General features: G+C 36.0%; 1 protein-coding gene and 1 pseudogene across 3 annotated transcripts in view; both read right to left on the minus strand.

The window, feature by feature from the left end:
- LOC143226390 (calpain-C-like) overlaps positions 1-25203 on the minus strand; it is a 237466-nt pseudogene that overhangs the window by 53742 nt on the left and 158521 nt on the right. The window lies entirely within an intron of this gene.
- Positions 14505-19822, minus strand: LOC143226392 (uncharacterized). Of its 2 annotated transcripts, none has more exons than XR_013014586.1 (2): positions 15961-16049; positions 14505-15484 (listed from the first exon to the last, which is right to left on the minus strand). XR_013014586.1 is itself a non-coding variant. In XM_076457306.1 (2 exons), exons 1-2 carry the CDS (start codon positions 19785-19787, stop codon positions 15180-15182), a joined length of 633 nt encoding a protein of 210 aa, XP_076313421.1. In that variant the 5' UTR covers positions 19788-19822; the 3' UTR covers positions 14526-15179. The 2 variants fall into 2 exon arrangements, 1 of the variants encoding a protein (XP_076313421.1); XM_076457306.1 differs by lacking the exon at positions 15961-16049 and adding an exon at positions 19460-19822 and having other exon boundaries at positions 14526-15484.

Here is a 25203-nt window from a genome sequence, read left to right on the forward strand (position 1 = left end):
AAGCACTATCGCGAAGGAGAGACGGGGAAACCCCAAGCTCAGGACAACGATGACACACGTGACCTTGCTCATGACAGTTCGGGCAAATTAATTGAGGACAATCTCTATACAGATGATCCGCACTTAAACATAAATTACATACTTTCATTTGATGGTCATGTTTTACCTTAAGCATTAAAACCTTTCCCAGGGGATCAATAACCTTCACGACATATGGTAAAAATGTACATGTGGCACAAAACGAAACACGAACATGGCGAACACCTAAATAAATACCTTGGTCCCGTTTCCATACAAGAGTACTTTTAACCTCACATTCAAAGTCCTTCAACTTCTGTAAAAGTACAGCATCTTCGATATACTCAGGTACATCCATGAAAGAAACAGTAACTGTACGTTTGGTAACCCCATTCGTGAAGTAATGCACTCCATGAACCAATAAACCAGAATCAATCGCCATGTCGACATCAGCAGATAAAACGAAAGCAACCTCATAGCCACCGGGTCGTGGAACAACTGAAGTTACTGAAGCCGCTCCAAAAGTTGAACAAACTGCATGGATAACTTCACCATGGCTAGCGTTAGAACATTTAACAAAAACAATACGTCGCATAACATCAAGCACATCAACGTCATTAGAAGACATCGCTACTTCACAGCGAAAAAAACAGCAAACACGATTAGTAATACAAGAAACAATTAATATTCAGAAAACGAGGCCTAGCGAAATATAAAAAGTAGCAAATAACGGAGCTCAAAAACGCACGTCTGCACTAGGTTGTAAATCCAGAGACATACCGCTGTACTTGCGGGGGGGCATCTTCGTTTTGTAGCACTGCAACTTCATATGACTGCAGGGTAAATCACCTTGATGACTTCGAGATATCTATTACAGTTTATACGTTGGTCCTGGTCATAGTTCATGTGAAAAGTTGTTATTAGAAAAACTGTTATAACCAGTACCCATAATAAGAGCAGCTATTTGTGTCATCAGTAGGTACAGTCCAATTTATGAACTCTTCAATCCCTACTTAACTCTAATGAAGTCAAAGACTTGTTACTGAATCGTGTATCCGTAGCTAATGCATTAAAAATTGCCATTCGGATCCTGAATACAATATACGGATTACTGATTAAATTTCCAATTGTTAAGTTTTTTCTGTATAACAAATTATCCGGATTGTTGATGCTCGGACTAACCAAAATTCACTGTTGTTCACTTATTACGTACTATATCAATTTTGAAGTAAAGACAGGGACACACTTCTGCAAATCACGCTGTTAATACCTCTAGTACAAACAATTAAGTTTTGGATTGTTATGTTATGCTAATTCTCATATATACATCAGAATTCAGAGAAATGCATCTGGAATTCCTTGTACACGTTATGACGAAAAACTAAATTGGAAATCTTGTAATTGGAAAGACTGAAGGAACGACAGAGACTGTGGCTGACTTGCATCAAAAGTATCAAAATGGATTAATGTATCGACAGTGGGAATTATTTGTGCTTCAAGGGAGATACATGAAAAACCATGGTCACTAACGTCCTTTTTTGTATATGGCACATAAAAGAAATATATTCATTTCAATTTTAAAAGATCGTAGGTGATCGTTTAATTTCGTGCAAAGCTTACTCAGTGATTATCTGCACTATTTATCCTTAATTTATAATAAATGAAATTAGAGCCGGATTAAGAATAACTGATGCCCTAAGTACAACCCAACAATGGTGCCCCCCTCGGCCCCTCCAGTACTGAACTAACGAGGCATTAAGACTCAATAAGTGCTGAAAGTAAAATTTTGAAAATTTATAACCCTTCAGTTTTCTTCCAGATCAGACTCCAGGCCACTAACATTAAGACTAATACTGAGTACTAACCTTGCTCACATGAACTTGTTCAATTCATGCACTTTTTGAGACATGATTTGTCGGTCCTTTACAGTAGATTTGTATGACCACGGTGCCACAGTACTGTACTACTATTAGTTGTAGCATATATATAATGTGTACATAACAACGTTAAGAATCACGTTGTCGTGCATGTTGAAGTCTTTCGCAATTTGACCTAAAAGATCGAATTATCGCCTTTAGACTGCTCCGAACAGTCAACTGTTTTCCCAGCTTTTCAAAAATGTAATAGAACACATACTGATCTGAATTTATAGTCGCGAAATAGTTGAATTACACCTAAACGTTTGTCGTCGTTGTCTCTGTGTTTCTATCTCGGATTATTCGTTCGTCTCCGTAAAAAATATCACCAGAGGTCTGGACCGGGTCAGGTCGGGGAATTATGACCACGGTAGGCTCAAGGAAGAAGTAAGGAGAATATAATTGTGGCCTCCAGTTTTTGGTCTAAAAATGGGATATTTGACAAACTTTTGTTGGCTCTTTATGAATAGATACATAAGACCTAGTATCCTTGTGCTTACCCCTGAAGTAAATTTCAGCTTCATGTCTGTTTATATTATTACATGATCATAAGGGAATACAATATGCTTGTTTGTTTTGGAACTTCGCACAAAGCTACTCGAGGGCTATCTGTGCTAGCCGTCCCTACTTTAGCAGTGTAAGACTAGAGGGAAGGCAGCTAGTCATCACCACCCACCGCCAACTCTTGGGCTACTCTTTTACCAACGAATAGTGGGATTGACCGTCACACATAACGCCCCAACGGATGAAAGGAAGAGCATGTTTGGCGCGACCGGGATGCGAACCCGTGACCCTCAGATTACGAGTCTCACGCCTTAACACGCTTGGCCATAATACTATATACCCGAATGCTCTTATAAGTTACATGTAATCTATAATCGGGGGCATTCCATTCTAACTTTATTCTTGGTACGATAAATGTCAAAACATGTACTCACACACAAAGGAGTTGTTTTTTTTCATTTTTCACAACGGCTCAGAAAAGCTTCAGTGAGAAACACGTACAAAAGTAATAAAAAACACACATGAATAATGCAATACTAACGCAAATAAAACTAAAACAAACGAAATAATAACTCAAATATAACGTACGAAAACAGAGGCTGAAAAAAACAAAACTTGCCACATCTCTGTACACATCTGTCACCATTTCGTTTGACTTATGTTTCTGTGGTATTATACTCTTATTTTTCTGTAGATGTGACTGAATAAAGCAGTAAAAGGTAAAACAGTTCAACTGTCTATAATTTCTTATAAATAACCACAATAGAAGGAATGATTGAGAAAAATATTTCATTTTCAAGGTCAGACATTATAACCTACGATCATCTTTTACCTGAAGTTTTATCAACATTTTGTACTGCTCTTTACAGTAATAGTTTGCTAATCAATGTCTTCTTATTTCAGATACATAGTTTAGTAGTTTCTCGAAACTTCAGTCACTCACCGAGCCAAAGAAAACGTTTTTTAACAACGCAGAGTAAAGTCGAACACGGTAGATATGAACAATTACAAAAAGAATTTGAGTGTGGCAGTGAAAGAGTTAAGGGTATGATAGCTAGGGGGAAACCCTGTGGTGCCCCCCTTCCCTTGGTGCCCTAAGCACGTACTTATTTTGCTTAATGGCTAATTCAGGGCTGGATAGAATAGAGGAAAGGCAACATGTAACCCTGCCAATTGAATAGTAAGGTTGATTGCGACCTTATAACGAAATGGTCTTACAGATAAGAGGACGAACACATACTGAGATGGGAGTCTAAGAAAAACCACATTTCATAAATTGCAAGTTGAGTGTCCTTACCTATAGGTCATGCCAGGCTACGATATACTTACAGAATGACATTTTAAAATGAAATATTACCGAACGTTAATCATAATAAACTGGATTCTCAAAAACAGAAAATATGTTTGAATCCACAATATCTGACAAAGTTGATGCTAAATGATATTTTCCTAAGTCATTTATTGATAGTACATGAAGTCCTTTCGACATTTTCAGAAAAGCGTACACGAGATTTTACATCCCTCCTAAATTATGTTTTGTGCGCTTATTAAAATGTACAATTATGCGTGTTACTTTACTCACATAGTCTTTTTTTTTCTGATCCGTCTATTGATACAAGGAGTTACATATTAACAGTTATGTTGTTTTTGTTTTTTTTGTGATAAAATAATGTGGTTCAATAAGGACACACGGTAGTGTGTCGAGCGGCCAAAATAACCTCATGCAAGATACATTATTAACAAAAATGATAGTTTAGTGATATTTCACCTTCTGCATCTCAGACTTTGGTAAACCAAAGAAACATGTTTTCAGTGGATGTGCTCTACTGGAATGATTTTACATGCTAAATTTGGCGGTAATCTAGCAAGAAATACCCGAATTGTAACATACCCAATTTTGATTGAGTTTCTTCCATTTGTTTTTCTTCGTACCAAAATACGAAAATTTATTTGCTAGAACATCATACTCAGCTGTTACGATTTTTTCAAATTTCATAAAGTAATAGATTATTCGACTTACAATTAGAAACCTCATGAGGTGTAAATCGAATCAAATGTCGTTGGTGTTTGGGTAATAAAAGTTCATATCCTGGAGGGTCAGGTTCTCTATGACCTCTTCCTCCTACCCGCACTTATACTCTTGGCTGATTGATATTTATAGCTGTGAACTGAATATTATTTGGTCCTTATTATTTTATTCTATTAGCAGAATGTCAAGTTTGCTGGTGACATTTTTTTAAATACATAAATAAATAAACTATATATATTTTTATTATTATTTAAAGTTTTTATATATTTTTATTATTATTTAAAGTTTTTTTTCTTTTTATTTTTTTTTTAATATTTGAAATATAAGTTAACTGGAGAGAGTTATTTAGGACTAGCTTCGTCATGTATGAGGTACCTGTCTAGTTCGCATAGTAATTCGTTTTTCATCCAATTCTTATTAAAGTACATTATTGTACTATGTAGGAGTCTATCTGGTAATAGGTGTAAATATAACCCTCATGTGCAGTTATTCAATAAAACCGCTCAATTTCGACTACGCTACTTGCGCACATCTTCGTGAAAAGTCTCGTGAGCTATTGGTCTAACTAACACAGGGGTCATCAAACTACGGTCCTCGAGGTCATTTTATCCGGCCCGCCAGCAGCTAGCCGCTTGGAAATAAAAAGTGACATTTCATCAAATGTCCGACTGTCATAACAAAATAAACCACACCGATTGTCGCTTTAAGCCGGCAAACACAATACGTTATGATAAAAAGTAACACGGCTGTCTCGTGCATCTTTAACCAATAGGAAAATTCTTATTTCGTCCTTGCTGTCCGTTTATTCATATTGAGGCACATATCTATGAAGGCATTAGGATTTCGAAAACAAGTACAAACTTAACCCTCGTCCTATCGACTTGTCTTGTAAATTCAGCGGCCTAGGGTTACCGCTTCAGCAAACTCATTTCTCTTTCTCATTTCATAACTCGTTCTAACGTAAGTGTCATGGCAAACGTACGTTTCGATATTGTTTATGCGTTCTTGGATTAGTACAATATTTTTCTCACAGCGTTCTGTGTTTTTCATTTTCAGATCCTGTTTTTTTTCACCCATCGTTATGGCTGCTTTTAAAAGAAGAAAAGTGGACTCTGAGTGTCGTGCTTTCAATGAAGAATGGAGAGAAAAGTACTTCGTGGAAACAAAAAACCAGAAAGCTACTTGTGTGATATGCACCGAAAGTGTTGTCGTTTTGAAAGAGTACAATCTTCGGCGTCACTATGAAACAAAACATCTATCAACATATTTGAAATTTTTCAGGAAAGTTCCGTTCTGAGAAATTTGAATCCATGAAACGTGTTTTGAATCTCAAAAGAATTTCTTCACGAGAAAGTTTGCTGAAAATGAATCTATCACTTGTACAAGTTACAAAATAGTGCATATGATGGCAGATCTTTTACTGACGGCAACTTCATCAAAAAGTGTATGATGGAAGAAGCAAATGAGCTGTGTTCTGAAAAATCCAATTTCTTTGAAAGTATCAGCCTTTCAGCAATTTCAGTTGTACGGAGAGCAGAAGAACTTGGAGAGAACATAGCATTACAGATACGACAAAAAGCTAGAAAATTCCAATGGTATTTTCTGGCAATGGATGAGTCTATTGATCTCTCGAGTACGTCACAACTTCTCGTGTTCATTCGTGGAGTTAATTTGGACTTTCAGATCACGGAAGAGTTGGCATAAATTTGCAGCATGCGCGGAAGAACAACTGGAGAAGACATTTTCATGGAAGTGCATAAAACTTTGCAAGACTATAACCTTCAGTGGAATCAACTTAGAGGTGTAACAGTTGATAGAGGTAAAAACATGGCTAGAGTAACGAAGGGTCTGGTGGGGCTGATCAGGAAACAGTTGGAAGATCTTCAACTCCTAAACGCTCTGTTCATACACAGCATCATACATCAGCAAGCACTCTGTGGAAAAGACTTAGATATTTCTTGCGTACTAAAACCAGTCATTTTTGCAGTGAACCCATTTCGGTGTCATGCACTTAATCATCGCCAGTTCAAGGCGTTTCTTGAAGAAATTGATTCGGATTTCTGTGGCTTGCCTCATCACACGGCAGTGAGGTGGCTCAGCTGCGGTAAAGTCGTGTCTCGTTTTTATAAGCTGAGAAGAGAAATAGATATATTTCTTATCGAGAAATATAGAACCGATCCACTTCTGTGTGATCCAACCTGGTTGTCAAAGTTGTCATTTTTAGTTGATATCACATCCCACATGAATAAATTGAACTTGAAACTTCAGGGGAAGAATAATCTGTGATCTCTATAGAATCATTAAAGGATTTCGGAGAAAGCTGTCATTGTTTGAAGCACATTTGGAAGGAGGAAACCTCTCTCATTTTCAGTGTTTCAATGAGTTTCATGCTGGAATCACAAAAGATGTCAACCTGGAGTTTCAGAAAAAGATTATTGGTGATTTAAATAAGCATTTTAGAGAGGTTTTCGGATCTTGACAAAATCGAAAGTGACATTCTTCTTTTTAAGATTCCTTTTGATTGTGTCATTAATGATGTTCCAGCGGGGCAACTTACTGAATTTTACAGCTGCATACCTGAAGATGATTTTCCAAAGCTGAAGCAGTTCGCATCTGACATGGCATCAGTGTTTGGAACAACTAACGTCTGTGAACAAGCATTTTCAAAAATGAAGTATGTGAAGTCGGTACATCGATCAAGGTTGACTGACGAACATTTGAAAGCAATTCTAATGATTGGATGCAGCAATTCAAAACCGAACATTGAAGATATTTTGAAAGCCAAATGCCAATTTCATAAATCTCACTAACGTTTTTGCAGCTTAGTGAAATTCAGATATGTACTCACTATGTGCAATGTGACAATTGTTTTTGCTAATGTCACCTTCCTTGACAACCTTTTGGTAAATAAAAATGTAGGTTGTATATCTGTTTGTTTTTTTATCATATGTGTGTATTGCATGCTACTCCCACATGGCTAATGTGGCATCCTAAACTTAGTGTTAAGTCTTTCACAAAGAGCTTTCGTTCTAACTTATGAGTATTAAACATAATGATAATGGGGCCGCGCTTCTCATTCCCCAAGTAATCTAGCCCTCTGTGGAAAAAGTTTGGTGATCCCTGGTCTAACATTTTTATTACAGTTTTGTCTAAGAGTACAAGTGAACCGTTTTTAGTTTTTGTCATTTCGATTAAATGTGGCCGATTTAGAGCAGCAAAAAACATAAGAGGAAGGACGTGCAGATACATTAGTATTGGTTAATTGTTGTTGTTTTTCAATTAAACACAAAGCTACACAATAGGCTATCTGTGCTCTGCCCACCACAGGTATCGAAACCCGGTTTTTGGGGTTGTAAGTCCGCAGACATATCGCTGAGCCACTGGGGAGCAGTGTTGGGTAGATCAAGCAAACTAGTTTAGCAGTTTCTTGCTCAAGTTTTCAAAAGAATCATGCAGGTGGATGGTTATTATTGATTACTCATTACCTACTTTTTGCACATATTTGCTAAATTTTATGAAATTTTTTTACTTAAAAACACGTGATATTAGCTAAAGCAATTAGCATAAATAAAGATGCTTGATATGGCTGTAATGGTTAGAAGGGGATGATTACAAGAAACTGTTAATCCAAATTCCATGAGGTTACAAAAACTAATTTTAAAAAGAAAAAATTGCCATCATGTATTTTAAAGAATCTAGTTGGTTCTCTAAAGAAAATGTTTATTTCGAGTAGCAAGTTCGAGATCCTAAGACTAATGAGAGTTAGTACTGAGTCTCAGTTTCTTATATGCTGTGATTTGTTAGTGTCTACTGATAAAAAGCCATTATATCTAATCAAACACACTTCAGGTGTACAAAAAGGTGTGGCCAAAAAAGATTAAGCGTACAACTTAAAAGAATGAAATTAAAATTGGTGATCAAACTGGTAGCTACACTTATAGATAAGAATCTTACAACAAATATTCATTCAATAGTAAGCTAGGCTGCGTATTTTGTTTGACCTACAATCGTGCCTCAATCTGAACAAAAATCGAAGACTGGCTAACTAATGAATGAATATTGGCAGTAAAATCTTCATCAGTGCTATAAGTGCAGCTACTAGTTTGGCTGCACCTTTTCCACACTTAAGGTGTTTTTCGTTAGATATTATAATTACATACTATTCTTAAATTGTATTTATTGTTCTGTTGTCACCATTCTAAAATGATAACATTTTTGTTCAGATTTGTACCAGGTTTATTCAAGCTGCAATGCGCTGTTGAACATGCAACACACTTTTAGCTGTGCGGGCGTAATAGCAGCGACAGTCAATCCCACTATCTTTACAAGTAGCATGGAGGTGGCGAGTATTACAAACTGGCTGCCCTCTATTTAGTGGGTAATTCTATAGTAGGAATGGCCATTCTGAACTTCAGATGGTTTCTAGCCTGGCCATTTAGCATAACATATGTAATATAAGGCATTCAGGTTGAATGTACCAACCTTAATACGGTCATCCAGCAATCTACCTCACGAGGAGTTCTCACGTATGCGCTGTACATATTGGGCCACACTGGCACAATAAGTGTCCAACAGCAAGAAAATCTGACTGTCTGTGGATACTTTTCCTCTTAAACAAGTCGACAGATCCAGTTCAAAAGCAAAAAAAAATTATACTAAACTTTCACATTTTTGAAAAAAAGGTATAGAATAATCTGTATATTGTTATTACTGCAGCGGCTATTGTTAATAAGTGAATTTGAACAAAACTCGTGCTACAACAAAATTCTACAAGACAAAGACTGTAAACAAATTTTCAAAATTTTGGCTTGCTTTCATTAATAACTAATATATCCATCTACAATGCAGATCATAAAGATATTACTGCTGTTTAAGATTCTTGCTCTTTTCTGATTCACGTGAATAGCTTCCGGCTTATATTTAGGTTAAAAAAAGGTTTAAAGCTTGAATTATTTCATGAGTAAAATGTTTAGGTAATTTTTTTCCTGCCAGATGTAGAATACAGTTTTTAGTTATAAAAGCAAAAGTCAAGATTATTAATATATTTAATGCGTAAAATGATGTACCAAATTCAGACAGTAGAAATCTTGACCACATCTCTATTATGAAATGGGCTGCTTTTTAAAGCCATTTCTGCCAATTTTCCAAACACGACTTCTACAATTCCTCAATCTAGGCCCCCCGCTAGTACAGCGGTATGTCTCCGGATTTACAACGCTAAAATCAGGGGTTCGATTCCCCTCGGTGGGCTGAGCAGATAGCCCGCTGTGGCTTTGCTATAAGAAAAACACACAAACACTCCTCAATCTAGATTCACTTCCCTGTCTTACAACAAATTTTACTGTAGAATAAACTTGCTGTGAATCCTGGCAAATACTTTTGCTTGTTTTTAGCAAATTTGTGTTTATTTTAAGCGATTTCAATAGAAAAAAGGCGGAGGTCAGCAGTATCTTTAAAATAATCCGCAAAATGAAAGAAGTGTAACCATTTTAAAGCGAAAATTAGCGCCACCTGCACGATTGATATCATAATGTCTTTTAAAAAACGAAACAAAAAATCGATAGTAAATCCAGACACTAGACAAAAAGACACCCTTCAAGTCGGAAACATTTAATCAATGATATCATTTGTATTTATAAATCATTTGTGATATCTTCTGTGAATCCTAGCCTTTAGTTAGAGTAAAGAAGATCGTAAAAAATTACCAATACCATATGAATCTATCAACTTATGAATAAAAGGAAACTAAAACATTTACGAAAAAAGTCTAGCTAAATTTAATAGTTATAATTGAATTCTGGTTCAAAACTGAGACGCTCTTAAATAGCATTACTTTAAACATCAGATGTTTATAAACTTCAATCTTAGTATATCTTGTTTTGACCCAGAGCATAAAATATTAATTTTTTCTGCTGTATTTGTTTTCTTAGAAAAAAATAAACAAATGTAATCAACTGAAATCATTCGTGACTTTAGCCACATTACAGCAAACGAAAGCATAAGGTATTAGTTTATCATGAGAATTTTATAAATTATACAAAAAACTTATTATGCCCTTATTTACGCAACGATTCACAAATGGTCAACACTGTTACATTAGGAATTCTCAATACACTGATAATCTTCACGTAAGGATAGTGCCTTTCTCACTTATTACTTACAAAAAGACAATATTTTATTTTACAAGCCAGCTTGTAGTGTGCATAAAATTGAGGCCCACACTTCTCTCTAACGACACTAGCACCAGAAAAAGTTTACTTCAATGTTTTAAAATATAAAAATGTATTTAAAATAACAATATTACTTCTTGTTCAAAAATTTCTGCTTACAAAATTTATATCAGTAAAAGTACAGTTTTATTTATTAGCGGCTCGGATAGGTTTGCTGTTGTTCACAAAGTAGTTCAGTATTTGGAGTTATGGTTGTTACCTGCAAGTGCAAATTATCTTCAATATATAGCCTGTTTCTAAACTTGGTCTCTGTAGCTGTATACAGTGAAAATATTTGTTCACAAAGACGTTGTTGGAAAACGCATCAACATTTTCAAAGCTCTGTTACTTATTTCAAGGTATTCCATGACCATTTGAATCCAAAATTGTGTAGTTTTTTACTGCTAATGTTTTAAAGGTGTAATCAGTTGAAATTTCTATAAGCTGTTCTTTTTCTTTCAAAGGCAAATCGTTGATACTTGCAAAGTCAAAGATTTTGAATCAACAGTAATTTGTCTAAATCAGGAGAGAAGTACTCCACAGTAGTTGAACACTAATCAGATAGTTGCTGCAAGACTGAAACTTTTGCATCTTCACTTTAAGAAATTTCATTCATAAGTAAAAAAATTACTGAGCTTTTCGAAGCAATCAAATTCTTCGATAAGCATACATTCACCTCAAATTTTTACCTTTTCGTTGAAGCGCTTCCATTTTACTCTGAGCTTTGAAGTACATTACCCTGATACCGTGCATTGTAGCATTCACTTCATATAGATAGGCAAATACGTCTGAAAGGTAAGCCAATTTTTGTATTCAGCATTTGTTCCTTAATTTGTTTTCAGGTTCAAAATGGCATTCAGATAAAAAGAAAGCTGTATCTTCACGCAGTTAGTAAAACCGAGCAAGCATTTTTTTCCCGAGAAAGCCATCGGACTTCCGTATGAAGCAAAAATTGTTAGGCAAACTTCAAATATCCTCACAGAGTAAACTGATGATTCTCACATTGAGTGGTCTTGATTTCATAAAAACATACCTTTTTTAAGTCTTCTGGCATTCGTTTCATTGCAAGTGCACGACGATGAACACAGCAGTGGATACTCTCGATGTCCGGGTTTTCCTTTTTTATGCGTGTCACTGCGCCTGAAAATTTTCCAATCACAGCTGCAGCACCATCAGTGCAAATACTTCATCAAAGCTGCCATTGGATCTCGTTTTTTCCATAAGCAGTTTAAATATTTCTTCGCCTGTTGCTTGAATATGTAAAGGTTTGCAAATTAGCATGTCTTCTTCAAAACTAACTTCGTGAATATAGCGAACAAACACAAGCAACATCGCATAACCTGCGACATCTGTTGATTCATCCATCTTAAGCGGAAAAGTTGAACTCGCTTTAATTTGTCTTATTAACTCCGTTAAGTAATTTGCTGATATATCTTTGATCCGTGAGGATGTTATAATGTGACGGTCAATCCAACTATTCGTTGGTAAAAGAGTAGCCCAAGAGTTAGCGGTGGGCAGTGATGACTAGCTGCCTTCCCTCTTGTCTTACACTGCTAAATTAGGGACGGCTAGCGCTGATAGCCCTCGAGTAACTTCGGCGAAATTCAAAACAAACAAACAAATATCCAAGATTCTTCGAGAAATCAAGTTGTCAGAAAGGGTCACAGAGTTAATATATTTTAACAAATTTCTCATCAATCGTGCATTCTACCAAATTTTGTGTGCATGGTTTTATCAAACCTTCTGCAATTGTATGAGCTTCGCCTGCTTTTACAATGCGGTAACTAAACACGATGTGAAGTAATAAGAGCACCTTTATTGTCCTGATGGACAAGCAACGAATTGTAGCTTTCTTTGCATTTAATTGCAAACACTTTCTTTTGAAATACTCGGAAGTTGTTTCTTTTTAAATTGGGGGTGTTACTCAACACTGTTCCACAGTCAACACACAACCTACTAGGTCCATCTTCATTACTTGTCCATGTAAAACCATATTAAATATAATTTTCACCATCATTTCTTTTCTTTCTTCTTTCGGTACTTCTTGCATCATTTTGCGTTGAAGTGCTTATACGCAACGACAACGCCGATGAATTTGTATTAGCCCTAGGCTTAAGAAGATTTTTACTCGTATCAGATTAATTACTGATATTCAGTCACTTAGCTATTGTAAGGGTGACAAAAATTATTAATTTGTCTAAAAACGTATTGTTATATCATTGGCACTTCAAAAGTGTTTTCACAGACATAAAGTAACTTAATGAAAACTCGTGCAAGCACTTCAGGTTTTATCGTCATACAATGATATGCTGACCAAAGATCAGTGTTGCCATAACAATGTCAGAAATAATGGTTTGTTATGGAAAAAAGGCTAGGGTACTAGAATAATATATTTTTTAAAGGAAAAGGGTGACTTGTTATTCTTACATATATTTTTATTAAAAAAAAAAGAATTTTTAAGCCAAATGACAAAATATTAAGCCAGATCTGATGTGCGTCTAAATCTCGAATGAAATGTAACATGACGTCATGTTGGTATGACGTCATCGAGCTCATTGGTGCCAAGTTGGTGTAGTTAAACTGCGACGAATCTAACTTAACGTAACACTTACCAATTATAATTGTCATAAATATAATTATACTTCATACAACTACACTTTGAAATTGGAATAATTGATACTGCATCTAATTGCATCACAATACTTCAAATTTGTACAAGTTTCAGCTATGACGTTATGTTTCATTTCGTTCGAGGTTTAGCTGCAAATTCAGACCTGGCTTTTAAAAAACAGTTGGCACCACTACCCAGGGTTGACAGATGTTTCCTACGAAAATTGGCCTGGCATGGCCTAGCGCGTTAAGGCGTGCGCTTCGTAATCTGAGGGTCGCGGGTTCGCGCCCGAGTCGCGCCAAACATGCTCGCCCTCCCAGCCGTAGGGGCGTTATAATGTTACGGTCAATCCCACTTTTCGTTGGTAAAAGAGTAGCCCAAGAGTTGGCGGTGGGTGGTGATGACTAGCTGCCTTCTCTCTAGTCTTACACTGCTAAATTAGGGACGGTTAGCACAGATAGCCCTCGAGTAGCTTTGTGCAAAATTCCAAAACAAACAAACAAACCTACGAAAATTACTTGGATCTCTTGCACTCCAATGACGCATGCGATATTGAGATGGTGCCATATCTACTAGCAACCAATGGTGTCATGGTCGAAGTTAATTGAGATTGTATTAGCATTTTCACCGCAAGAACTTCCCTTAAACTAAATAAAATTGTCTGGCGTAAAGCAGAATAAAATATTAAAAGGCCCAATACGCGATAAACGTGTTAAAGGTATAGTTTACTTTTTTTAGTACATTTTTATTCAGCTCTTTATAATGACTAAATAAAAACTAATAATTAATTATTATTGTCCCAAGCATCACAGATACCTTACAAAAACTAACCAGAAGAGACGAATAAATTACATTGGCTATACACTTTTCTTTCATATATTTATACTTGATTAAATCACTTTAAAAAAACACGGTAAAAGTAGAGTTCACTGAAAATCCAAAGTACTTCACAGGTGTGCAAGTTCACGTTTTTGTAACTGTATATGTATCAACTACTATGTGTACACGTGTGTGTGTTTTCGCATAGCAAAGCCACATCGGACTCCCTGCTGAGCCCACCTAGAGAAAGTTTGTTTGTTTTTTGAATTTCGCACAAAGCAACTTGAGGACAATCTGCTCTAGCCGTCCCTAATTTAGCAGTGTAAGACTAGAGGGAAGGCAGCTAGTAATTACCACCCAGCCAACTCTTGACTACTCTTTTACCAACGAATAGTGGGATTGACCGTCACATGATAATACCCCACCGGCTGAAAGGGCGAGCATGTTTGATGTGACAGGGATTCAAACCCCCTACTCTCAGGTTACGAGTCGAGCGCTCTAACCACCTGGCAATATCGGGCTCGCATATAGAGGTTTTGCGTGAACCTATTAGTGTCACGTGACCACAACGAGGTTTGTAAACATACCGCCATATTGGGTGGCAAGTATCCCGCATGACTGAACGAGTTAACAACTGCTCTATTCAGTACTATTCACATGTAAATGGCTGCCGCTGGCCAGAAAACAAATGTTGGTACCAGTCGAATATTCATGACATTTATGACCTCCTGAAATATGCGTGATACTGTTGAGGTGTGCAATCCAAATATGTATCCTAAGAGCTGCAGTGGCACATCCAAACGCAGTCTCATGAGTGTCAATATGAATTGTTGAAATTTAGAGACTGACTGTGTATCTCGGAAATATCTGTAAATTTGGTTGAATATGATCATCATCACTGCATATGACGGCAGACCTGTACAGTATTTGACCTTCTCGTCGTCATTTGCAAAAGTAGCATCTTCGAAACAGTTCGCTTTTGCTATACTTTTATAGTGGAGGACTTCATTCCGCAACTGTTGGCATTCAGATTCAAGTCTAACTAAGTCTGTGAATGATATTTCCGTCTGCAATCATGTCTCAGTTGTATATTGTGATGTACAAAAGTCAAAATTATCACATGTAGCTTCAAGTTCATCAGCAGAATCAGTACAGCTGCTATCAGTGGCAGCAGTGCCAGCAGATTCTATGAAAGCAAGGCCAAGCAGCCCAGCAGCAGCTTCATGTCTCTTTTGTTGTTCTTTTCTCCTTTTGGTCACTTCTTTCCTGTTTTCATATTTACACAATTCAGCAGCTTTCCTTCTCTTCAGGGGAGAACGTGTAAAATGAAATATGGAAGGTACATAGTCAGGTGATAGGGGATCATCACTCTTCGTCCCTGAAACAGAGTACAATAATTTTGTTAAGATATAGACCTACAGGCATGATCAGATAATATTTATATATATAACACATACACTGTACACTTTTAACTAAATATATATATATATATATATATATATATATATATATAACTGAATATGCTGAACATTGTTTAACAACTGAATGTACAGCCAACAAAGTAGTTATTTGCACACTTTTTAATCTTGTGCCAGTTGTGGTTTTCTGATGAATCACTTAAATTGGCCCTTTAAGAGATATTAACATTTTGTCTTAATGTACAAATGGCTATATAACCTATTCATCATGAATAATATTGTTCCTTCAGTAAATTTACTATTCAGTAATTTAAAAGTAAAAGAAAAGTGTGCAAAAAAAATTTCTTTGACTGGTGCTGCAGTGTGCTCTGCTGTACATATATCATGCGTGTAAGTTTCAATTTATTCAGCCTGGCTATAGATGAATTATACATACCTGACACAAAATGTTTACTACAAAGTCTGGTGTGCTTTGTGGGTGTCCAAGTTTTCCTATTGACAGCTGCAATCCATCGTCTTCTCCGGTCGGGATCTTTAGGAAATCTGTAGTATGACACATTTTCCACCTGTCCATGTCGATTTGAACAGTTAAATGCACAACACGAATATACCATCACGTACTTTTGACTATGAATCACCCTTGTGTCGGAATATAAACACACCGAGCGTGCCATCCATCATGGCGGTCAGCAGTAACTAGGTCAAGAGTGACGTCACACGCAAAACCTCTATTCTTGACGTGTATTGCGTAAATTCTGCCTGTTCTCGAAATTTGTAGAAAATTCTTGAGAGTAATAATCAACAGTATTTGTTTTATAAAAACGTTAGCGTGCCCAAACACTGTTGAAACATCTAGAAATTCCCATTATTGGCATATGAAAAAGCTGAATCACCATAAAACAATTATTAATATTATTATTGCTCAGCTACAGTCAGTGTGCTTTTGGCCTGGGAAGCTATAATCGTGATTAATACCTATAAATCGGAAAACTACACAATTGGATCAGGAAAGTTTGTAGACTTCTCGCATTAGAAACTGTTCAAATTCAGTGAATTAACTTCAGACGTTAGTATTTCTACAAGAACATTAAATACCTTCAATGCCGGAAAAAGTCAGCTGTATGAGGCTAATAAAGTTTGTTATCTTGAGCGAGGTGTATGTGACTCTATAAACTCAGAATTATAATACTTTGCTTGTCAATAGAATATTTAATTCTAGGCCGGATATAAGACTCAGTATTGTCTAAGCTTATAAGAGTGTTGTACATAAATCATTATTTGCAATAACTTAATAATAACCGTTGTTACATATTGTATTGTTTTTTGGGTTATATATATATATATTTGTGTTAAAAAAGAAGATTGTTTCTATCAATCTTGTTGACAAATATCATAAATTCGATACATGTTAACATTTAACTAAATTCTAAATCAAAATTTCTGGTAATGGTAATATGTAACAGACATAATATAATAAATCGGAGATTCGTCTGAAATAAATTATAATAGGTAACAGTTACTACGAAAGCAAGACTTTTGCAGTTGAGGGGGTCGGTCGAACGACGACTGGTGCCACAATATTCTTAAAACTAAACGTTCTACTTTATTCTGATTTTATAAATTAAATGCTTGACTTTTATGTAAATAACGTAAATTTTTTAATCAGAAGAAAACGTTCGCTTCAAAAGAAAAGAGATTCTACCACATACTCTAAAGTGTTGACTATACTCATGACACTAGAATAAAAATTTAAATATATGCTAAGAAAACAAAACAATGAGCCTACCATCAAGAGAATATTTATAACAATAATGCAGCAGCTTTCTGACTTTTAAAAAGTAGAAACAAGACGCGAATTAGCCACAAAAGTGAAGGAACGCTAAAAACTTCCTTTGAAGTGCATGAACACAAAAGTAACAACAGCCTTACGTTTCACTTCTGAAACTCATCGTACTGAAACATGAACCGAAGATTGATAAAAATACTCAGAGACAATTACCATTCAATGCTACCTCGAAACCTACTATTAACAAACATGTTCTTACCATTTTGTTGATTTTTTAAAGTTACATTTTCCATAGATTATAATTTAACGTAGTCATACATACACACACACAAATTATAACGCAGTAAATACAAAGCAAAGTGTAAAAAGCAGGTAAAACGACAAAAATATTTACACACACACACACATATATAGTTTGCTTGCTTTGTAAATAGAACGGTAGGGTTTAATAGCAAGTGTTGAACAATAACGCGAAGCCTATTAAGGGGAAGAAATTGATAAGAATGCCGTATTAATAACATTTTAATTGTCAACTCAGTTGGTTTACATTGTTTAAAGTGCCTTAGGCTTGGCTAAGGTGTTATTGATACTGTTGTATAAAATACGTTTTGACTTATTTTACCCGTTTTTGTAATTTTCTTTCTCTTAATTTACCGACTGACTTTTTCCATTGCCACTTTAGCAGTACAGTAGCTCACAAAATTGCTCGTATTTATAAATAATTTCCGATAAGCCTATTGAAGACTGTTTGTTTGTTTTGAATTTCGCGCAAAGCTATTCGAGGGCTGTCTCGCTAACCGTCCCTAATTTAGTGGAGTAAGACGAAAGGGAAGGCAGCTGGACGTCACCACCCATTATATCTAAGTTAGAACAGAGCTTGTAGTAAAATAACAACAAACACAATCATAAACAGCGATTCATACTTGTATTATTAAAAAGTATCGAACACTCTCTCAGTTGACATACAAGACCCGGTGTTTGGCTTAACGACGAGTGAAACGAATTTCTTATGAGCACTTTTACTTGTTCTTTTACACACTGCATCGTACAGGTTCGTAAAGTTTCCCTTACCAATCCACCTGTCTTATCAAATTGCGCAAGCTACTCGAGTTTGAAATGGGGTATCTTGCACTTGTACAGTCCTTTCGTTCATGTTCTATGGAGATGAAACAATAACAACACGTTCAGAGCTAAGACATATCCGCAACAGTAACGCTACCTCACGCTTCGTCACAAACACATATAAACAGTATAAAGGTTTACAATTTACAGTAATTCTCATTGTTATTATTTACAAATTGAGGCTAATATTTACATCAAAAAGAAAGAAAACTTTAAGATACTCCCTTAAACAGCACATATAATTTAAATTTGTTTCAATGCGTTGTAAAACTAATACTTTACAAAACTACAGTAATTTAGTTTACATAAAATTCTATGGTCACAGGTGAAATCCAAAAGAGAATCTGTGATGTAGAGACTTAATACAATCCTTGCTGTAGTCTGCAGTTTTGCTTATTTGATACTTAGCAGAACAAATTGAGTCCCCAAAACAAAGAAATAACATCATCATTATCATAAAATGCAGAATGTGTATATAACACGTATGGCGTTTTAAGTCCGTTTTATCTTACCATATACAAACATTCACGCACACACATAAACACAATGTTATACAAGTTACTATACACAACATACATTTTGAGTCCGAGTCTTTAATTCATATAATTATACGACCACGTGTACACAAATTTTCTTTGCTGAAATTTTGCTAAATTCGAACCAGTACCACGAACGTTGCTTTCAAATTCTTAGTGTTTCTAGAAAATCGATATCATTCGATCCAAAGCAATAGGAAGCGTCAAGGCCATGGCTCCTACCATTTTTTCACGAATGTGTAGTTACAAGTTATGTATTAAAACTTGTTTCTTTTAATTCAGTATACTATGTTGTGTGTATGCTCAAAACTCAAACTTAGAGTATTAACTGTTTTAAACCTTCTGGTGAACATTCCCCCAATATACCCCTATAATGGCAATGACATATTCGCTCTGAAATTTCTCGCCTTGTAATTGCAGTTTAATTATTATACCATTGTATTACAGGGAGCAATAATTCTAATTAAATTTGGAGAAAACATATCACAAACCTAGTCTGTTCAGCCCGTGACTGAAATGTCCTCGGTGATCACCAGCCACTAAAACGTCTGCAAGAGCTTTAGCATCACTTTCACTGGTCCCTACTTTCGTCATACATCGTTCCATAAATCTGTGAATTTCCGGTAAAGAAATGATATTGCTTCTGCCACCATGTTCTTCAGTTGAGTTAGTGCCTTGGCTCGCCATATTTCTATAATTTTTGATAAAACGCAGCTTTATCTCAAGCTTTTTACCACTAACTGTAAACAGCGTTTCATTAAATAAACATAAGGGTCTCCTAACAACGTGTAGTTCTTTTGTGATCTCCGTGTGAAGCATTCTGTCATGTGCTCAGCAAAACCAACAAGCGCTCGCCGTAATTTGAGATAAGAGGCAAAACGTGTGACCTTGAACACATGTACTCGGAATAGGTCGTCTTGTGTTTTTAGTTCCCCTTCCCTACACTCTCAGAGACCCAGCGCAAATTTGATGACTCATAATGCTAGAAAGCGGGTTTAAACACCTGTAGCGTAAATGTCTTCAAAGGCCACGCCCCTTCCACACTACGAAACAGCTGGATTAAACTTTGCTGAGAAGCACCAAACATAGGATGCAGAAAAGTGGAAGAAGATCTTGTTTTCTGATGAGAAAAAAAATTAATCTGGATGGCCCAGATGGTTTCCAATGTTACTGGCACGATAAGGATATCCAACCGGAGACATTTTCTACACGTCACAGTGAGGGAAGTTCCATCATGATCTGGAGTGCTTTCTCCTTCCATGGACAATGGAGCTTCGAGTTATACAGGGGTGTCAACCAGCAGCTGGCAATGTTGGAGAAAACATTCTTATTGATTAAAGACCCTTGCTTGTGTGAAAATGACTGGATCTTTCAGCAGGACGACGCTGCAATCCACTTTTGATCAGCTCGTATTTAGGCTAATTTTATTGTGTTCACATTTTTCCTGTTAACTGCTAAAAAAGTTTCTTATTTTTATTTTCCCTTTTCTTATTTTCATCTTTCGAAGCTCTACTCAAATAAGTGGTTGAGTCTTACAACGCAAAATGCATATTTGTTCTTTATGTTCATTGGCCTTAAGATTTTGGCCAGCAGTGTATTTTGTGTACGTAACTTAATAAATCGGAAAGTCGTCCGAGATAAATTATAATACGTAACAGTCAATAATCGCGGTTTGTTTCTTACATCACCATGTAAACATTTATATCTAATCCTCATTTGCTGTCAACATTTGTACTATTTCAGTAATTGATTCACTCGTTTAATTCAAAACTCATGGACAACCTTATGTATTTTTTTTATTTATACAAAGGAATCCGTGTTTCCCAACCAAACGTGAATAGATTTAATGGCCTATAAGTCGAATTTTGTTCATATGTGTGTTTTTTATCACGATGTACAGTAAATGTTTGTTTTTTAGTCAATTATGTTAGAATTAACAAACACAAGAATATACTTAATCGTCTGAAGTATCCATTGTGCTAAACTCTCAAACTGTGGTTGATATAACAAAGTTCACATTATCACGACATCCAACACTTTAGACAACTTAAAAAATTATTCACTGTTGAAATTCATTTCATCATCCATTTGGATTCTTCAGGTGTTCCAAACAGTAAAACACATTGTTCAGCCAACACATGAAAGATACAGTTCTAATATGTTAACCGGTGATATAATAAGCTTTGAGTTAATTGTTGAAGTAATCAATAGAAACTAAGAGATATCGGCTACCTTATTCAGTCTCCATGAGAAGACCAGGCATGTTTAGTGTTATTCTCGGGACCCGACATGGCCCAGCGTGTTAAGGCGTGCGACTCGTAATACGAGGGTCGCGGGTTCGCATCCCAGTCGCTTGAATGAAATTATTTAAAAACGCTCACGTTACGAATTATTCCTCAACCTAATATGTTTTCTCACGGATTACTCGTAGGGCAGAGTTAATAATTGAAGATTTTGAAATATCGGACTTTACGGTAGTTTTCCAATCATGTTCCAAATGTGAAGATTGCAAAAGAAAAGAGTAGTTACTCCAAAACGCTTAAAAATATTTAATAACAATACACTATGAACAATAAAGTATGTTGTAATAATACTATGAAACCTAAAATATTGTGTGCAAATAATATTGTGGTATTAACCCATGCCCTAAAATATTCGTCTTGTAAAAGACTTATATAAAATGGATAATAGTTATAATTAACTTGCTTGAGGTAGTTCGCACAATAACAGTTACTTTTTATGAAAGTTGATGATATAAATACAGTGGAATGCCATTAAGCCGCGGACGAATAAACCGCGAAATCGCTTAAGCCGCTGTAGCAAATCTTGTGAGCGAGGATTATCGGGGCTCACCGCTAATTTAAGAACTTATAAAAACGCGACTTACGAATTTAATCAGGCCCGGCATGGCCTAGCGCGCAAGGCGTGCGACTTGTAATCCGCGGGTCGCGGGTTCGCGCCCGCGTCGCGCTCAACATGCTCGCCCTCCCAGCCGTGGGGGTGTATAATGGACGGTCAATCCCACTATTCGTTGGTAAAAGAGTAGCCCAAGAGTTGGCGGTGGGTGGTGATGACTAGCTGCCTTCTCTCTAGTCTTACACTGCTAAATTAGGGACGGCTACCACAGATAGCCCTCGAGTAGCTTTGTGCGAAATTCCCAAACAAACAAACAAAATACGAATTTAATCCTGGCTTTATAACTTCAAGGAGATGTTTAAAAAGGATTTGCTTTAATTTGGAAAATAAATAAAATATATTACAATTGTATCTGAATAGTCTATACATTAATATTATAATGATCACGCAATGGCTTGGATGAGGCTCCTCGGCAGAGCTGTTGGCGACTTCGACTTTTCAGTCACAAAGGTTTAAGCCGCGGACCACTTAAGCCGCGGTTAAGCAGGTTGACCCCCCAAATACCGCGGCTTAACGGCGCTCCACTGTACTTCCTAGACTATTAAGATGTCTGTTATATCCCAATGCTACCTGGTGGGACAGCGACAGGTTTACGGATTGACAGCGCTAAGGTTTGGGACTTGTGTCCATCATGGGAAATCAACAGATAGCCCAATGTGGCTTAGCAAAGGAATACAAAATTTGACAATTAAAGAGGTAAAGATACTTAAGGCGGACAACATTGTTTATATATAACACAAGGTAATACAGATAAACACTTTGGATTTCAACACATTCCATCTTGAGTATCTGCAGCAAAATATAAAGAACTACATCATTCTCAAGTAAAAAACTAAAATACACTGCTACATCAACGATAATTAAAATATAATTTTATTGAAACTATAACAAATAGACGAGTAATAACAAAAATACTGTATGTATTAAACAGCGTGCAGTTTACTTGAATACAGAATGTAAGTTCTGTGTAATGAGCATATTACAACATTGTCTTTTTGTATGTGGACGGGATAAAGCTGTTGAATTGTGTAAGGAATCCAGTAAACTATTTTTATTCTGTAAACTGATGTAGGGGCTAATGAAGATGTCTAATAAACAGGACAAATTATTTTTATTTTCAACCTCACATGTAAATTTAATGGTAGAAAGTTGTGAGTTCAGGTATTCCAAAAATTTTAATTATGAAGAAGAATAAACGTGTCGTCCACATACCTTCTGTAATGTTAGGTTCTTAAGGCAGGTGTCGAGCACACAGGGCATGAACTTATCAAATTTCATTATAATTTGCAAGGCAACACTAATCTCAATCACCGACTGAGTGGTGGGCAGAGCACAGATAGTTCATTGTGTAGCTTTGTGCTTAATTCCAAACAAACTAATATAGACTTTAATTTAAAGATGTTTTACTTCGCTCTACTTCAGTTTAGAGTGAAGTAACTTAAACATATTTGTTGTGCAAATTGATTGAAACAAATGGTCATTTTACAATATTTTCAGCATGGCGGCCGGTGTAGGCTCGCTGGACCCGCTGATTTCCTTTAGTAGTCATTTTTTCACACAGACGGCGTCATTAGCTGTGTTTTGCAGTGCGATCGATCTATTTTTGGGATATATGACGAAATTTTGAAGAATATTAAATCATTCGAAATTGGGTTAGAAGGGCAAGGAGACCAGTCAAAAAACAACTTCTTACCAACTCAATGAAGAAAGAACGGTATCAATGAGGTCTGAAATACAAGAACTGGACGCAAGACCAATGGAGGAAGGTGTTATTCAGTGACAAGACTCATTTCTTCGTACAGGATCAAAGAAGTTTGCATGCTCGCAGATTTCCAGGTGAGAAACTTCGAGAATCTCACATCAATCAGTTTGTAAAACATCCCTTGAAGAAGATGTTTTGGGGCTTTTTCAGCTACTAAGGCGTCGGAGGCTTACATATCGTAGAAGGAATGATGCGAGAACCACAGTACATTGAAGTTTTGCATAGAAGAGTCCTTCCAGAATTGAAAAAGAGATTTCCAGATGGATCTGGCATTTTTCAGCAAGATCTGGTTCCGTGCCACACATCGAAACTTGTGAAGAATTTTATTACTACAACGCAAATAAAAGTGCTGGACTGGCCTGAAAACTCTCCGGACTGAAATCCTATTAAAAATCTTTGGGCGATTTGTGAAGGAAGATTTCGGGGGAAAAGACTGTACTACGAAAGATAAGCTAATTGAGGCCATAATTGAGGTGTGGTATCGCGATCCAAAAATTAGTAAATATTGCAGTCAACTTGTGAACTCGATGCCAAAGTGGATTAATGATCTTCTGAAAAATAAAGGCGTTTATATCATGTATTAATTTGTGAGCAATTTTTGGATTCTCACAAATAAAACGCAAAAAATTTGAAAAAAATCGTAATTTTCCGTCTTGTTTCAATTAATTTGCACAAAGGTGTAGGAAGGTCAAAACGTTTTTCTCTCCTGAGCAATAAAAAGTGTTATTACCCATACCAACTGTTCTGAGATACATTTTTATTTCAAGTGAGTTTCTCATCATCAAGAGGATGCAACATGTTTTTACACACTAATGTTGACTCAGATTAAATGACACTAACCATTATCATCAGCCATTATCCTTTGCCAGTGCTACTATTCTTTTCCTTAAGAATTTTTTTCATATGTACAAAATTAAAAACATTAAAGATATTTCAAATTGCATGAATGAAAATATTCCTATCATGATCAAACAAAACATTTGACACAACAATTTTATATTTGTTATGATATTGAAATTTGCTTATTATTGATAGTTTTACCAACCCGTGATGACTGTACTGTTCTTGTGCTCTTAAGGTCACGTATACCTTAATGAATTAAAATAAGGTGGATACAATTTATATTTCGCTAATTACCTTAGTTCACTCCATAACACTTGTTGTTCATGCAGTGTAATGATATAAATATCGACTTGCTGATTTGTTGTTTTATTAATATCAAACTATTCAGTGGGCTATTTGTTCTCTGTCTGCTGAGTGGTTTCATACCCAGGATTTTAATATTGTATTTTATAAACTTACTGTTATACACCGAGGGATAAAAAAAGCATCTCACAATAATTGGTCTTTGTCGCAGTCACAAGTGGTGAAGATGATGATATGAAAATTATAGCAATTGGTTTCTGTAATGATACTTCTACAGTATAATAGTTGGTGACGATGGTATCATCAGTCATAATAGTCGTTCCCTTGAGTGATACCCAACCACTAGCTCAGTGGTGAGTCTGCGTAATTATGACGCTAAGAATCGGATTTCAATACTCACGGTGTTTACAG

The sequence above is a fragment of the Tachypleus tridentatus genome, chromosome 9 (assembly GCF_004210375.1).
Source record: "Tachypleus tridentatus isolate NWPU-2018 chromosome 9, ASM421037v1, whole genome shotgun sequence".
In the NCBI taxonomy this organism is placed as follows: Eukaryota; Metazoa; Arthropoda; class Merostomata; order Xiphosura; family Limulidae; genus Tachypleus; species Tachypleus tridentatus.

Excerpts from the sequence above, each read along its gene's own strand:
- LOC143226392 (XM_076457306.1), bottom strand. The coding sequence starts at position 19,787 with ATGCTTCACACGGAGATCACAAAAGAACTACACGTTGTTAGGAGACCC. Across the intron at positions 15,485-19,459 it reads TCACGGGCTGAACAGACTAG|GGACGAAGAGTGATGATCCC; the intron begins GTTTGTGATATG and ends ACTCTGTTTCAG.